The sequence below is a fragment of the Triturus cristatus genome, chromosome 10 (genome assembly GCF_964204655.1).
Source record: "Triturus cristatus chromosome 10, aTriCri1.1, whole genome shotgun sequence".
NCBI lineage: Eukaryota > Metazoa > Chordata > Amphibia > Caudata > Salamandridae > Triturus > Triturus cristatus.
Window position 1 is genome coordinate 493608577 of NC_140593.1, and position 17710 is coordinate 493626286.

The following is a 17710-nucleotide window of genomic DNA, read 5'->3' on the forward strand; positions in this document are numbered from 1 at the left end:
TTTCGTGTCCTGCTCCAGTGGGCGACTGTGGCCAAGTGGTTAAGGTATCTGACTCTTAATCTAAAGGTTACATGTTCAAACCCAGGTGTTCCATGGTTTTATCTCCTCATCTGTCTAGCGCGGACCGTGGCTCCTCCCGGACGGGTGGTTAATGTCGCTTACGGATCTGCACATTGTCCTGCCCGATTCTGCTTCAACATGACTGTTGGTACTTATGGCGTACCCTAGTTTTGTGTTATGCAACACATCATTTTTAGATGTGTACCTTTCTTACTATATATCTGCCTTGTGCTCTTCCCACAGCAGGGTCGCATAGGCAACGTTCCTTGCTGCAGTGTCCGTGGTCTTCGTCCCGTCTGCTCCTCGTAAGAGCTCTGGTGTGTGTGTGTATGGCTTGCCGGATACCCCTGTTTACCGGTGGCCTACCTGGTGATGCGTCCTTCACATCTGGGCTGCTCACGCTATCCTACAGGGAGATTCCCCTATATTAGTGTGGTTCTGGCATCCACACCATATGCTTATGTGTATTCCTGTCTTCCACATGAATAATACTGTAGTCCTGTTCTGGGTGCTTCTACTTGTTGCCGTCCGCCCTCTCACATGTCTTTGTGAAGGAGCGACTGCGTACTGAATTGTCTTGTGTTTCTGGTAATACCGGCACTTTCTGGCCCGGGGTCAGCATCCTGCCAATGCTGCTCCACGTTTCTTAGCTGTTGCAATTTCAACAGTACTTTTTTCCACTGTTGTACATACTCAACCGGTATGCACTGACTCTGTCATACCATTTTGTCCTCTCTCTGGGTCTTGGTTCCTGTCGACACTTCGGATCCTGCAGATCCATCGGACCCTAGGCTCAGTTCATCTTCTTTTACGAAGCCATGAACTCTCACTTCCGCACCGACATTTCTAGCTCTGTGCTTTCTTTCTCTTACTCCGGTACACATATGGGGGTTTTCGTGCTGTTCTTTGACGGCTTGTGGTGCCTTGCCTCCCATTGTTTTCAGCTCTTTTCAGAGCTTCGTGGTCTGGTGTTGGCTGCACTGGCATTACGGTCCCCACTGTGTTTCGTCACCTTGTTGACGGCTAAGTCCTCTCGGGAACATGGTGGGGTTCAGCCGCAGACCCGCCTCCTCTATTGGTATGGCTTTGGTATCTATTCTAAGTTAAGGAATCTGCGGCTAGATGTCTCTATCAGATGGACGAGTTACTTACCTTCGGTAATGATGTATGTGGTAGAGACACAGTCTAGCCGCAGATTCCTTAACGCCCGGCCAACCTCCCAGTTCTGCGAGAAGCTTTTCAGGTTGGGTTTCCCGCATTCACCTCCCTCCGGGTGGCTTTGTTTTCCTGCGGGGTAGCATCTTCCACTTCACACCTAGACGGGATGGTTCATTCTGTTTTCCTTGCTCTGCTCCACCCATTCTCGTGTTTGGGTGGTATGCTAATGTGTCATGTTTCCTTTTACATCCCTACGCACTGGGTCGTCTTATATGAGGTCTAATCATGTTCACCCCCCCCTTTCAATATGCCTTGGGGTCTCTTACCTCCCCTGCCGTCCATTGGTTTGAAGTCGATTGGCTCTGCCTCAGTCTGTAAGTCTCTTACAGGGGATACAACGTCCCTTTCTAGTACTGACCTGTGGTGGATTGTCAATGCTCCTGTATTCCGGACTTGTTGCCCTTCACAGTTATATATGATGGTTGCAGACTTTGTCGTCAGTCATGATGTTTTTTCACATCTTGTATCTGCCTCGGGGAGGGTTTACCCTCCGCTTTTGCGGGGTTGCTTCTCAGAGCGGTTCTGTGCTCTTTCTCTTCACTATTTTTCAGTATACAGTGCCTGGCACTGTACTTTATGGTGCTGTTTTTCACCATTCACTTTCTTTTCGCACACTGTTCCCATACTCTCACAGTTTTTGCTGGTGGCTTCGCGTTGTGGCGCGGAAAGGTTTCTCTGACAAAAACTGACGTCAGCGCGCCGGGAGGGGCTTATATGGCTCCATTGACGTCACGTCTGTGGACGTCAGGGCAGAGCCGTGCGGCGCCGCTGCAATCCCCCCCCGCGCGCAAAGGTGTTGCTGCAGAAGTTTTTCCGGATTCAGTCTGGCGTCTGGGGATATTCTCAGTTAAGGAATCTGCGGCTAGACTGTGTCTCTACCAGATACATCGTTACCGAAGGTCCCACAGCAGCAGCAGGTGTGGTCTGGCTGCACCGCGCTACGTACCACAGGCAGCGTAGGCATAAGCAGTCAATCACGGTGTCCAGCAGTGTGGAGGCGTGCGGGGAGGTTACACAGGAAAGTCACATACTAGGCATTGCAAAGGGCAGCCTAAGAGCCCAATTGCATCTTGGAGGGGGCCAGCAGTAATGAAGGCACAACTCGGGAGCCTCAACCAGCATCCTGATCAATAGTGCCCCTGAGGAGGTATCCTGGAGTCCGTAGTGCCACCGAGCAGGGGCATCAGGAGCCTAAGCCACTCCCTGGGGCCCCCTCCTCCTGGTAGGCCCTTACCAGGTGCAGCAGCTGGCGCTTTGTCAGAGCAGCCATCAGAGGCTCATCCTATGTTAGGACTCCCTGCTAGCATTGCAGCACCATCGGGACGTGTCCCAGCACTGGCAATTTTCCCCCTGTCAGGCATCGAGACAGTTTGATCTCAACGAGAGCACCCTGTCACTGTGTCACCACAGGTAAGTGTTCATCGAATTGTCAACCGGGACCCACAGACTAAGCCTCTGTAGGCCGCCCACCAGATCCTCCATACCTGGGGTCTAGTTGGGGCTCCCCCCGCATTTCAGGATTCCTGTGCCAGGCCCATCAGGCCAATAGGAGGTACTTCTGCAGCATCTTCTCTTCACTCACCGGTCGACTCGATGTGGCCAATTGACCCCAGCAAGGGTGCCGGGTATGACTGCTCCGCGTCACTGCTACTCACCTGTTTAGCGGAGGCCGGGGTCGCAGTTTTCAGGACCCCTACCAGGGATCGGCACACACGGCGGCGCCCGCAGCCAAGGAGTCAGCAGCCCTGCCAGGAGAGCTGCAGCATCAGCAAACGGAGGTCCACCATGTTGACTGCAATCGGGCCCGCCCGCCTTTCCAGCGGCTTCCCAGGCCAAAATTAGGCACAAGTACTGCTTCAGGGGCCGCGATGGACATCCACAGCACAAGGGGAGCTAGGATAGTATGGTAGCGTTGGCCAATGACTGCAGGTAATGGAGGGGTCTTGCGCAATCTTAAAGTGCAACTGCCATCTTGACGCCCCAAGACATAACCCCAACTTTAAAAGAAATTATTATAAAAAAACACCTAAAATTGCAAAACTACAACAACTACATTAACATATTATGTCACCAATTATTAAACAAACAAAACAACCAACTTTACTAATTTACAATATCTAATTTATAATATCCTCATCACATTGTCATGAGCAGCCAAATGTAGCTGTACCACCTTGGCCACCTCAGCCTGGCGAAAAGTCTTTGGAGTGGCAATTTCTTGATTTGACAGTTTGCAAAAAAGTCTCAGCATAGTTTCTTATGCTTGTAGTTTTAAAAAGGAGTTAACAAAGCCTAGCTTGGGCAGAGTTAGCTCATGCTGCTGAACTGCAAAGCTCTTCATGTCCTTCCACATCTTTTCAACCTCAATATAGTCAACTTGCTCAGGTACTCAATGCTCAACAAAAAAATAATCCTGCTTGTCTTAACAAAGCTCACTTTTGCTGCTTATATAAGCAGATAATAATTTCCTCAGAGACAAGTAGACCAACGCAGCACAAGCTTGTGCAAGATCCCAAATGTCCCCCTGTGCAATACAAACATCACTTCTCCAAATTATAGTTTTTTCCTCACTTTCCACAGAGTAATTATGTCATGTTCTTTCAAAAGTGAACAGGACTTCTTTTTCTCCTCCATATATTTTCTCACATGGTAGTTTTCTGGTTCATAAATTCTGTTTTCCATTTTCCTCCAACAAGATCAGAAAATAACCCAAAAATTTAAGTTCCATACTAGTCAATAAATCATAAGTCATTTTTTTATATTCTGTAAAAGTATTCTACATCTTTCACCCACAATCACACAAATAAATTATAACATTCCATTAGACCTGATTTCGTAACACATTCCTCTTCAGACACCTTTGCTAACACTGAGCATGGTGTTTCACTTTCAAAATAGCAATAGCACCACTCAAACATTTCATAGGGCTAAACTATATGTACAGCGAGGTTTATAAAAGCACTGTGACTTGTTTTAACACATTGCACATTCTTTGTTTTATAATTTTAGAAATACTGCCTCCTTTACTTACAAGTACATAGAGTTGGAACACTTATTTTATCAACACAATCTGCAAACCGTGCTCACATCTCTGTAAATTATGTGTACTCCTCAAAAGCAATATTAACACTCATACACCTCCCCAAACAGCGTTACACTCTGAGAAAATGTTGTAGAATAAGTTTGCCAACATTAGTGCACTTCCTGACACTTCTCAACAAATTTCATAAAGTATACTATAAAATACTTGAATTTAGAACTCTTTCTTAAATGTAGCTGAAGACATCAATCTTGTTCAGTTCCAAATTAAGTCACATCTCCTGAGCACAACTCAGAGACTTCCTTCTCCTATAAAGCACCAAAGACAATCTCAGCTAACTCTGATTCTACACCCAATCACTTCACAGAATTTCTCCAACCATGTAATAAGAATATTAACTATTGGGTGATTCTTGACTCTTTTTTTCTACTTCTCACCCAACAATCTTGTGAGACTCTTGTGGTATCGTTAAACAATTTGTAGCAGGCCCAGTCATTTTCCATGCAGGTCTCGCGAGAGGCTAGCGGGATCACATGAGCCTCATAAGGCAAGCTTAAGCTTGCACTCTACTCTCGCGAGACTCCCACAGGATCGCAACAAAATTGTAGGGAAATAGAGGTGTATGGGAAGCACTAGCCTCTATACTAAAAACCCTCTGTTGGATAATAGGTGTGCATACTGGAGTATGAGCAGTGACTGCTCTCCGCTTTCATACCTCTCTCTCAAATAACACCTATGCATAGTAGGGCGTGTGCAGCGACTGGCCTCTCAGTTGAGATCCCTCTCTTGCTTAACGGGTGTACATAGTAGGGCGGGTCATGGGAATTACCTTTCCTTTCAAACTTCAGTTGACGTGTTTGTGGCTGGAGTAAACTCTCCTTTTAGACCCCTCTCTCAGAAGACGGGTGTGCGTAATAGTGAGTGTGGAGGGACTTCCCTTTCCTTTCAGAGCTCTCTGAGATGATAGGTATGTTTCTTATTGACTTGAGAGCGACTAGCCTCTCCTTTCAGACCTCTTTCTCAGATGACCGGTGTGTGGATGAGCCTTAACTCCACTCACAACTCTTCCCAACCCAATGAGCATAAATAGTAGACTTTGATTAACATCATCTCCAGTAAGACTCCTTCCTAGAGTAACAAGTGAGCATACCAGAGTGTATTCAAACATCTCCTACTCCTTCCTACTTTTCACTGTCCCGCGAGAGTCTTGTGAGATTGTAACATTTTATCAAAATAATTACCTTTTACTCATCACAGTCCTTATCTGTTACACACTTCTTTTCAAAAACAGGGACCACAATATGCATTCCTATTAATAGTGTATTGAGAACTCATCTACTCCCTTTTACTATTTACGATCCTGCAAGAGTCCCGCGAAATTGTAATAATTAGTTTGATACACTATACATTTATTTTCTTTTCAGCATGCCTTTCTCCTACTCCTTATCAACACTTCCAATTTTTCACAGTAAACAGTTGGAATTTTTGCATGTTTTCCTCTCTTCTTTCAAGTGCTTGTATAAAAGGCACCATAAAGTTAATGTTATTTTTTATGTGCATCCCTCTAAAACCCTGAAAGAGCTGGTCAGTGGTTTAGAAAACAATGTAAACAGTTAAACTAAAAAAAATGCACAAACCCACATTTAAACATGGAACATTCATTATAACAAGAAGCGGTTGGCAGTGATATCTCCCAGATGTGCCATTAAATTGTTTTACAAGGGTGTTCAGTGTATTAATTCTATGATATTTGAGCTGCGTTGTACGAACTGCTGTACTCCAGAATATTTATAGCATTGTTGTGATTAATTTATTTTTGGTTGTTATACGAGTAGCCCTTACAGTACCTTATAAAATGTACACATGCCTTATTGCTTTTAGTGATAAATTTTGCTTTTAAACTCTTTCATTGCTTGTCTTCTGTGCTTTGATGTTGGATTAGCCTCTTTCTGCTGCTTAATTAAGACTAGACAGTTTTACTGTGATAACGTGGCAAACAAATCTGCAGTATTTCAGAGGGCATGATCATACAGGCTTTTCTAATTCATTACATGATCGTGTTGTCAGATTTTTGCTAATTATTGTCTTTTAATATTCCCAGGTGAGCCGTTCTGCCTGTTTAATGACGACCCAGTTAATTTGCAAATTGTTACGGTCAAGGGAAGCTGCAGCTGCGGTCGATGTAAGAACGTGGCCTCCTATACTAGACACAGGTGAGGCTCTTTGAGAGATGGACTTTGCTTCAGCAGGAGTACCCTGGAGACATCAGATGATTTAATAATAAATAATGCAGTTTTAGGATGTCAAAGTCTACCGAGCACCTTAACACTCTGCCTCATGAACCCTTCTCAAATATATTAGTTTTGTTTTCTTAGTAGTATTGCCTTTCAGTATTTGTGTTAATCTTTTGAATGTATTACATACTTTTATTCAACTGCTTCTTTATCACGGTTTTCCATTGATTTGCTGCCCACTGCCTGAAAAAAGGTGTTTCAATTAGCAGTGTCGGGATTGGTGGTGGGTTTTCATGAAAATTATCCATTTGATAAAACTGTGGTATGCCAGTATCTCGCGTGAGACTTTCACTTGAAGGCATATTTCATGTAAGAAAGACGATTGAGATACCATTTTCTGCTCAAACTAGTTTTGTGCAAGCAAAACTGACACAATCGTGTAATGTTAAGTTCCTAGATATTTATTTTACACATTGCGCATTTATGTATGTTGTTAATAAAAATGACAAAGTAAAAAAAAAAAGAAATTCCTAGATATTTCATGAGCATAGTTAAAATGTAAACTGTGCTTTGTTTTGAAAAAGCCAGTGAGCCTCTTCCCTCTCACTAACAAATCGCTTGGTTGACCTTTGATTTTGTATGCTCTTCAACTGAAGATTCTTTCGTGGTATTTTGTGTTTATTTCCTTTGTAAACTGTGTATTTCACACACCCTCCAGCCGTCATTCTTTTCAGTGATAATGAAATAGGCTTTCCATAGCCCTTCTACAGATTGTGGCTATCTCTAGTCTATCTGTAGCTTCCAATAGACGAGGCATCCAGACTGAACAATCCATATGAGGTGTGACATAAACAATATTTTCTGATGCATACATATCCTGCACATTCTTCACTTTATATATTCTCATAGGTTTCTTACTGACCTGGAAAAACTTTCCCCTATCAATTCCTCCCTAACGTGATGACTTGCAGCTCCAGTTCTGATTCTACCCCCAGATATGATGACATCTGAGTATATTAGGTGCCAACTGGTGCGCTAATGACAGGTCCTGTTTTGCCACACCTCATCAAGGTGGTACAGTGTGCTCTCTCTTGGTGTTGCATCTACAAAATCCTCACTGGTTCTATGGTGACTAGGTCGAATGTCTCTCCAAAAGATGTCAGGATTCTATCCTAGTTGCACGTGCCACAAGATGTTTTTCTGGTGGATACTTCTATCTACAGAGTCCTTGCCTTTTGATTTCTCCATGGTGCAGGACTGAATTCAGAAAAGCTTTCAGCAAATACTCCTGCATGCCTGTGAGTGTTGCCTTTTAACTCTGCGGTGACCTTGCACCCACCTCCAGAGTTGACCGTCCACTCATTTCCTCTACCTCATACCACCCATTTGCTGTCATCAGTTCCTTTTTTTATTGTGTTTCTCTTTGTTGATCTCAAACTCTGCTGTTGAATCAGGTTGGTTCTTTACCGACTTCCAAAATGTTTTTCGGTGCCAATGTGCTAGGCCTGTCTCCCTTGAAGACTTCAAACAATGCAGTACCTGTAGGAAGCCTCGGGTTCAGCTTGAAAGAGATTTAAAGATAGCCATGCCACAGACTGATCCTTTGGGTTGCTCTCTCTGGCGTGTAAGTTCCTTCAACAGTATTGGAAGTTCAAGAGCTACTCCTAGGGCACAGCTTACCACCAGATGAACTTTTTTACTCAGACCTCGACAACACACAGCTACATCTTTGCAAAAAGATTCAGTCATTGCTCGACAAAGGGGAAATAAAAACAGTTCCCAATATGGAGAGAGGCAGCTGGTGCTTCTCCCACTATTTCTTGATGCTCAATTTTGGATATTTGTTTCTTAAACAGCTTTACTTGAAGGAACAAATTCCTGAATGGTGAATACTTTCATGTGCCTGTACTCCAGTCACATAGGTTTTTTTCCTCCACTGAGTGATAGGCAAGACCCACTTTCAGTACTCATTCCTACCCTTTAGTCTCACCTCAGCACTCTAGGGTGTTGGTGAGTGGTCATGGCCCATCTTCACACATATTTTCATGCTTGACATTCCTCACATCAACCATGCTCACATAGCTGTCATAGCAGTTTTCTATCTAGACCCCAAATTGTGGGATTCCTCTCCTTTGCCTGTGTTTTTCTGAAGGGAACCTTTGCAGGTTTCCTAAAGGTCTTAAAAGGTGGCTGTTTCAGTAAGTGTTCTTGTCTAATTTAGCACCATGACTCCCTTACCTGGATAATCGCTGCTCTCTATAAATCTACATCATTATCATATTTCAACAAATGTCAATTGAAAGCAACTTCATTACAATGAGGACCACCTGCAGATGACTATCTCGCTCCTTTCTTCTCTAACGTTCTCAGTGAGCCAAATCTAACTATTGGTTTAGCGCAGAAGTTTCCTTTAATAGATGGTGTTCTGGACAGTGGCATGTGGTACTGCAATAAATGGGGCGGTAGCGGTCATGTGCGCTCTGCTGAGACTCCCTGAGGCTATGGTGCTGGCTGGTGCTTTGGTTGATTTACTTAATATCGGCTATCTAATAGGGTCCTTGAACGCCAGACCTAATGAGCTCAGCAGGCACCATCAAGCCACAAGTCACATCTGTGTCTAGATGTGGTTCAGGTGGTAGTCACTCAGTACATTATGCATTGGGTGTAGTTTTTTCACCACCTCCATGAACGCTCAGCAAGTTTGTTGAACTCCAGGGAAATTAATTTTGCCTACTGTGGGACACCAGTCTCCTTAATGCATTCCTGCCTCTACCGCTGCTTCCTTGGTTTCTGAAGAAGGTCGAAGGGACCGGGACTTCTCTTTCTGATAGCCCTAGACTGGGCACAGAGGTTCTGTTAGTGTCTGGGCATCCGTATCATACTCCTCCTACCTCTTCAGAAGGACCTACTATCCAACAACATGGCAAGTTCTGCACCTGAACCTCAATGAGCTACATGCATGGAGATTGAGCGGAATCATCTCAACTGATTAGGCCTGCCCAAGGAAGTTGCTTGCCATCCGTCAATGAAGTCAAATTTATTCTGGACTTTGAGCAAAGTTTGTGGCCTGGTGTGAGAACTGGCAGGTCGATCGATTTCAGCTAAACTTTCTGGTGTCCTCCTCTTTGTCATGACTTTGGCCTAGTAAGGCCTTACTTTGGGCACCATCAAAAATTTGGCAGCTTTGTTAGCCTTTCTATGTTTGCTGGATCAACCCTTTTTATTTAAGTCACCAGTTGTGATGTGTGTTTTTAATTGGTTTCCATACATGATCACCCCAGTGCTCTTTGTTAGGTCGCAGTAGGACCTTAACATTGTTCTTACGATCTAGATTTGTGCACGCTTTTCAAGCCTATGTATAAATGTTCTTTGAGATTACTGACCCATAAAACTGACTTTCTCATTGCAATTACTTCTTTGCTCCATTTCAGTGAATTAAAGTCACTGTTAGTGCTACCACAATATATAAGGCCTTCTTTCTAGACAAGTGGTACTCTGGATCCTGACAGTTTTCTTCCAAAAGTGGTGAGTCATTGGAATTTGTGGCAGTCCATCATACTCCTCACTTTCTTCTGTCTGCCACATCCCTTTAAGGAGTAGGTTAGACTCCACCACTTGGACCACAGAAGTGCCCTTAGCTTTTACATTGATGGGACTAAGGAATACTGAGTAAATGAGCAACCTTTTGTGAGCTTCTTTGGTTCTAAGAAGGAAAGGGCAGTCTAGAAACTGACTTTATCCAGATGGATTGTTCTTTGTGAAGGTGCCTTGGCCAAAAAGAAGCCTCTTTAGAGATTTGTAACTCATTCTACTAGAGCTGAGGCTGCCATTACAGCCTTGGCCAGGGGAGTTTTTTTTCTGGCCACCTTCCAGGTGGCCACATGCGTGTCTGTCTTCACCATCACTAGACTTTACTGCGTTAAATCTTAGGTCCTCATGGAGGGCCATTTTGCCCTCTCAGTCCCGTAGGACTTTCAGGTGTGATGCCCACTCTCGAGACATTTCTCCTTTTTGGAGTTATTGTTTCAGTAGCCCCTCAAAAGGGGAGGTGAGGAATTGTGGTTAGAAATATTCATCAAACAGTTTACATTCGATAGGGTTGTTTCTGAGGGATATTCTAAGTGCAGATTCTTAGTTGATCCTTAGGCCTCAGATTTCTCTGGAGTGGCGTTCTAGGAGTTAATAAGATCCCAAGTTAAATTGTCACAGTTCTCAATCTACCACTGACGCTGTGTGCCTGTGGGTGCAGAATGCTTGGATTTAAACTGACATCAGCGCAGAGGGGTGATGCCTATAAAAAGCTGTGCACTGTGAGGTTGCCACGGACTCTTAACACCACCTATAAATTGTGAAACGTGGTGTTCCAGAGATACCATAGATGAACTTAATATTTCGATATTCTAAATTTATATAGTATGATCGGCCCCACAGGAAATCAAGGGAGAAATTTCTACAGTGACAAGAATCCTCACCTACCAAGGTGGCATGCTTCATCATAGGATTGTGTCCCATGCTAGGGGGGTGGTGCAATGCCTAGCGGATCATTAAAAGGAGGCTGTTTCGTCAGGATCTGATCACGGTCCATTTTATGTTCTCCTGTGTCAGTGATATTAGTGGGTGTATTATCAGATGGATCTGAGAATTAAAACGGTCTATAGCTCCCCACAGGACTTTTGACTTTTTTATTTATAGAAACCATAGATCTCTGCCAAGATTAAAAACACATAGGACCAGTTGCACCTGAGGTGTTCTGTGGTCCCTATCCTATGGCCAAGTTAGATTTTGCACAGTAATGGTTCAGAATCTATCACTGACGCTCTCGTCTGAGGGTATGGAATGCTTTGTTTTAAACTGACATCAGCACGGAGAGGTGCTGTTTATAAACTGCTGCGCGGTTTCAGGCATGATAGAGGATTCCACAGAGTCCAATGGCTCCACCTATCGCCACACGGGGACAGTTGCTGTAAAAGTTTTAGGATCTAGTCTGATGATTGAAGTAATTCAAAAGTGTACAGCTGCCCACGTACCGTTACCTCACCTGTCCTCCCAATGCGTTTTCGGACTTAATACTTATTACACACGCCCCATCCATTTAGATCAGTAGTTTTCACTTGATAAAATGCAAAATTGAATGAAAGTACTGATCCCAGCATCTGAAAGAAACAGTTAGTTATGGATTCCTTACCTTAGAATTACCCCCAGGCGTCCGACTGGATCCGGAAAGTTTTTCATCAGCAGTACCCCTGCGCATCAGTAAGTGGCGTCAGCCGACTCCGCGTTCATCGTCGTGGTCACCGGGATGACGACGTGGTAGCTATATAGACACCGCCCTCACATGCTGAGGTCAGTTCTATCTTTTTCCACACCAGCAACCGCAGATCCGGAGAAGGGCCACCAGTCACTTTTTGACTGAGTTTTTTGCGACTTTTGTCGACTTCGTTTTTGAGTCTCTACCGACTCCTGGTGCACGAGGGATGCCTGACTTCAAGGCATGCGGTTCCTGTACCCGACTGATGTCGGTCAAGGATTCGCACCACGTGTGCCTCTACTGCCTGGAGTGCGACCATGACCCTAAGTTGTGCTCTGACTGTCGAACCATGGCCCGAAGTCTTTGTGGGAGCGGTCTCGAAAGCTCCTCGAGGCCCGGCAGTTGGCTCCACGTCGCTCAAGGTCCCTGTCACGTAGGAGGTCGAGGGACCGATCGCGGAGTCATCATCACTCCTCTTCTAAGTCTTCGCACACGGGTCAGGTAAATCAAAGCACAAGAAGAAGTCAAAGAAGCATCGTCGCTGTTTAACTTCACCTCGGCCGACGCAACGAAAGGTGCAGGTGGTGCCCCTCCCGCCGATCCGCGTGCGTAGCCTTCAGAGTCGACTCCAGCCTTCCCTCCCTTCCCGGGTCCGGGAGTGACCCCTGCCCAGCTTCGTCAATTTTACGAAGGATTACACGCCATCTTTGGGCAGCCTGACTCTGCCGGCCTGCCTTTGTGAGCTGCCAAGCCTTTGTGACCCGCCGACTCAGTTGGGGGCCCAAAGGCCTTCAACGCCGGCGGCTTCGGCACCGCAGGACCTCCTTGGATCCGGATCGGTGCCGGTTGACCTCGTTACACCATCTCCGGCGCCAATTCAATAGGCACCACGTCCGCAGCTGGCGCCGGCTGGACCATTAGCCTGCATCGACCCGGCTTCCACCCGATGTGGACACGGAGCTGGACCGACGTCGACCGATGCTGGATCCGGCGCTGATGGATACATTTGTCCCTGTGTTCCACCCTGGCCATTTTCAGCTAGATTGGCAACCAGAGGAGGGTGAGGATGACTGGGAGGGGTCTGGTGACCCTTTGACAGACCAGTTGGAGTACGATCCGGACTGGAGAGAGGAATTGGGGGATGCCAGAGGTCTGGATACCTCCCCTGACCTTGGCATGTTGTCTCCTCCTACCGTGGCTACGGAGGAGGGAGCGTCATATGCAGTGGTGTTGCGTAGGGCGGCTGAGGCTCTCCACCTCGAGCTACCTACGGTGGCAGTCAGGACTAACCTCCTGACAGAGGTCCTTCAACCGGCAACGAGCTCTTCGGAGCCCCTGCTGCCGTTTAATGAGGCCCTTATGGACATCCTTTTGGGCACGTGGTCCATTCCCAACACTGGGGCTCCTGTGGACAGGATGATTGCCTGACGCCACCACCCAACCCCGGGCGACCCCACTTTCCTCTCCCAACACCCCACCCCTGAGAGCTTGGTGGTTCAAGCCTCCGCTTCTAAAGGCGCCTTCCCTACCGCACCACTGGAAAGGAAATCCAAAAAGCTGGACCACCTTGGGAAGTAAATGTTTTCCTCCGCCAGCTTGGGACTGCGGTCGGTAAACACTGCACGTCTGTTGGGCCGTTACACCCACTCTGTGTGGGATACAGTGGCGCAGGTGCTGCCTCAGTGCCCGGAGGAAGCCCGGGCCGTGCTCTCCTGTGCAGTTGCCGAGGGGGGAGACACAGCGAAGTTTACCATCCGCTGTGGGATGGATACTGCTGACACACTTGGCAGGACGATTTCCACGTCAGTAGCCCTTCGACGCTACGCCTGCTTGCGTTGGACTGGTTTTTCCGGGGATGTCCAATCCACCCTTATGGACATGCCCTTTGATGGCCGTTGCCTTTTCAGCGACAAGGCAGACAACGCGCTAGAGCGCTTTAATGAGACTCGGGCTACGGCCAGGTCCTTGGGCCTCTCCACCACCCGCCCTGCGCAGTCTGCCTTTCGCCGCTTTCGTGGCTACAGAATGGATGCCCCATATGTCCTGCCCAGAGCCACAGGCCTGTGCAAGCTGTTCAGCCCCAGTGTGGCCGGGGACGTGGGAACCGCCAGCGGGTGGGCCAGTCCACCACAGCCCTGTGATATGGTTACCCTGCTCGGAGGGTCACCGCCCCTTCTCTCCCGGACAAAGTAGTGACGTTAGACCTGTTTGTGGGGGCGTCTTATTTTGTTTTATTTGTCATTTGTCAGAGGCCCAATTTTATTGTCAACCAAAACAACACTGTATAGGAACTAAAGAAACTAACGTCCTCTTCCTTCGAAGTCTGATCGTCTCTGTGGTTGATCTGTGGTCCTGGGTTGTTTGGTCGTGGCTGAATGACTCCGAGAGAAGACCGGGATGAGGCAAAACGGGAGAAAGAAGGCAAAGAAAAGGGACTTTAGACACTTGTTTGTTTGCACAGTGCAGAGGGGGTTAGGGATGTGCGCACCACCACGAGTGTCCCTAGCTGTGCAGTGCCTAGGGTGAGGGATGTTCACTGTGCTCCGCTTGTTGTGGCCCTCCGTCCCGCCCACCACTTTCTAAAGGAAAATGGGTGTGTAAAGGCCACTTGCCTGTGTCCACGACCCTCCGGGGCCGTGGTATGGGGAGAACCCACCTCCTTATCCTCTTCTGGAGGGCCGGTCTCGATCGCGTTTAAGGGGAGGTCTTCCTCTGTGCTTGTGGTTCTTCCCGTCTAGCTGTATCCTTCCAGCGCATCCGTGGGGTGTCCGCCCTTCCGGATTTTGCGTCGGTCGTTGTCTCCGCTCATTCTGTACTCTAGATATCCCTCCTGGTGCGCGCCTCCTCGGGAGACTGCCGGCCTTTTTCTTATTCCCGGCCCGTGGTTCCAGCATCAAGAGACCTAACCACTAGACCGCCACCGATACTTCCGGTTTCGGGTGACTCGGTGGCCATGTTGCAGTTCTCGGCGTTGTCTCTAACGCACCGGGATGGGCTCTCGGGGACTTCATCACACTGCCTTCCCCCTAGGAATGGACGTATTGGCCATTCGGACATGGGGCACCTCAAGAGAAAGTCCACATTTCCCTGTAGTTTCCCCGGCACGTGGAGGGTGTCGAAGGAGAAGGGCTGTAGGGCGAGAAACCAGCGAAGAACCTTGGGGTTAGTATCTTTATGAAGGGAGAGCCAGGAAAGGGGAGCATGGTCAGTAAGCAGAATGAAATGACGGCCTAGAAGGTAGTACTGAAGGGACTCCATCACCCACTTTATGGCCAAGCATTCTTTTTCGATGGTAGCGTAACCCACCTCCCTGGGGAATAGTTTACGGCTAAGAAATAGGACAGGGTGGAGGTTCCCCAGTGCATCGGGTTGGGAAAGGACAGCCCCCAGACCCCTACCGGAGGCATCCATTTGTAAAACAAAGGTGGAATTAAAGTTTGGCCAGGCCAGTACAGGATAGCAAAAGAGGGATTCTTTCAGTAAGAGGAAGCTCTGTTCGTGTCTCTCGGTCCATTGAAATTTGCAATTTGATTGGGTTTTGGTAAGGATATCTGTGAGGGGACTCGCTAATTCAGAGAAGCCTTGGATGAATCGTCGGTAGTACCCGACAAGGCCAAGAAAGGATCGTACTTCCTTCCGAGAAGTGGGTCGAGGTACTTGTGTGATGGCTTCTATCTTGCTAATTTGGGGTCTTATCTGTCCTGCCCTGATGTCATACCCCAGGTATTCTATATGATCGGCCCCAAAGGTTGTCTTTTTGGGGTTGAGCGCGAGACCTGCGGTTTGTAATGCTTGTAGGATATTTTCAAGATGTACTAGGTGGGTATCCCAGTCTGGACTATGGACCACAATGTCATCCAGATAGGCCATGGCGTAGGTTTGATGGGAAGAGAGTACGGTGTCCATGAGCCTATGGAAAGTGGAAGGGGCCCCATGGAGACCAAAGGGAAGCACTTTAAAGTGAAATAAGCCGAATGGTGTGGAGAAAGCGGTCTTGTCTTTAGCAGTAGGTCTCAGTGGTATTTGCCAATACCCCTTTGTGAGCTCTATGGTGAACATTATTTTGGCGTCTCCTAATTTTTCAATGAGTTCGTCTACCCGTGGCATGGGAAAGGCATCGAACTTCGACACTGCGTTAAGCTTTCGGAAGTCGATACAGAAGCATATGCTTTCATCGGGTTTAGGGACCAAAACAATCAGGGATGACCAGGCGCTATGTGAGGGTTCAATTATATGTGCCTCTAGCATCGCTTTTATCTCTTGTTCTACAGCCTCTCTTCGGGCCGCAGGGATACGGTAGGGTCGTTGTTTGATCGGTTGTGAGGGGGTAATGATGTCATGTTCGACTAAGGACGTCCTTCCCGGAATACCGTACAGAACAGACGGATAGGACGAACAGAGGGTTCTCAATTGGTGTTTTTGTTTTTCTGTGGTTTGGGACCCCCAGTTAGGCTGAGGTGGGTCGGAGGTTTTCTGGGGCATTGGGGTTACATCTAAAGGTTTATTCTTAGTCACATGGTATACACTAGCGTTCGTAGAAGGGGAGGCTGGGACCAGTCATTCCCAGGCTTTTAGTAGTTTGACATGGTAGATCTGGCTTGTTTTGTTTCTGTGTGGGATGGCTACTTGGTAAGTTACTGGGGTGACCTTACGCAGAACAGGAAAGGGGCCCTGCCAGGTGGCTAACAACTTCTCGGTAGTGGGTAGGAGTACCAGAACCTGGTCCCCGGCTACAAATTCCCTCAATTTGGTGTTCGTTATACCATCGTTTCTGTTGGCTTTGGGATCTTTCCATGTTTGTTTGTACTTCTTCCAATAAGGAGGACAAAGTGTCCCTAAGGGACGCGCTATACTGTAACAGGGGCTTCGCGTCATCCTACTCTTCGGTCCATTGTTCCACAGCCATATCCAGGAGTGTACGGGGTCTTCTTCCAAACAACAACTCAAATAGTGAGAGCCCCGTAGACTTCTGTTCATGGGTGCGGATAGCAAAAAGGACCAGCGGTAATTGTCGGTCTCAGTCCCTCCCGGCTCGATCATTGCTCTTCCTCAACATCGTTTTGATGGTCTGGTTATACCTTTCCACGAGACCATCCGTTTGCGGGTGATTTACCGCCGTCCTGATTTGTTTAATTTTCAATACCTCACTCACTTGTTTCATCAACCGGGATACGAAAGGTGTTCCTTGATCTGTTAGCAGTTCGTGTGGGAACCCGACGCGTGAGAATAAGGTGATCATTGCCTGGGCTACTGCCTTTATGGTGGTAGATATCAGGGGAAACGCCTCCGGATAGCGGGTGGCATAGTCCACAAAGGCAAGTATGTACCGGTGGCCCCTGGTAGAAGGAACCAACGGGCCTACCAAGTCCATCCCGACCCTCCTAAAGGGGATGTCAATGATCGGAAAGGGTTGGAGCGGAGCCCGGGGTAGGACGGGATTGTTAATTAACTGGCACCTTACACAGGTGGCACAGAACCTAGCTACCTCTTGGTACACCCCTGGCAAATAGAACTTCTCTAGTAAATATTTGAGTGTTCTCCTTCCCATAATGGCCTCCCCCCGGTTTCGCTATGAGCTAGAGACAACACCTGTTCACGGAATGTTTTTGGGACCAACAACTGTTCTTTCCCATGGTTCTTCTCTTGTATACCCCTGTATAGAAGACCCTTTCTGACAAAAAAGTAGGGACCTACCTTTCCGGGTTTGCTCGTCTTGGGCTTGTCCCCAGGCATGCTGCAAGGTGGCGTCATCCCTCTGGGCCTGATGGAAGTCTTGAGGAGTCTCTGGGGAGGAAAGGATAGGTATAGGCAGGACATTTTTGGATGAACTGTAGAACGCCCTCTACCTCCTTTTCTCACTACGAGTTTGTACTCTTTTATTGGTAGTTGGGGCCTGTATGTCATTTTTGG

At 47.2% G+C, this 17710-nt stretch overlaps 1 protein-coding gene across 18 annotated transcripts in view; it reads left to right on the plus strand.

Moving 5' to 3' along the window:
• Positions 1-17710, plus strand: part of DIP2C (DIP2 acetate--CoA ligase C (putative)) — a 1028010-nt gene that overhangs the window by 911351 nt on the left and 98949 nt on the right. For all 18 annotated transcript variants that reach the window (XM_085631929.1, XM_085631931.1, XM_085631933.1 and 15 more), the window contains one exon: positions 6420-6531. In XM_085631929.1, the coding sequence (XP_085488055.1) occupies positions 6420-6531 (112 nt within the window). The remainder of the gene's footprint in view (positions 1-6419; positions 6532-17710) is intronic.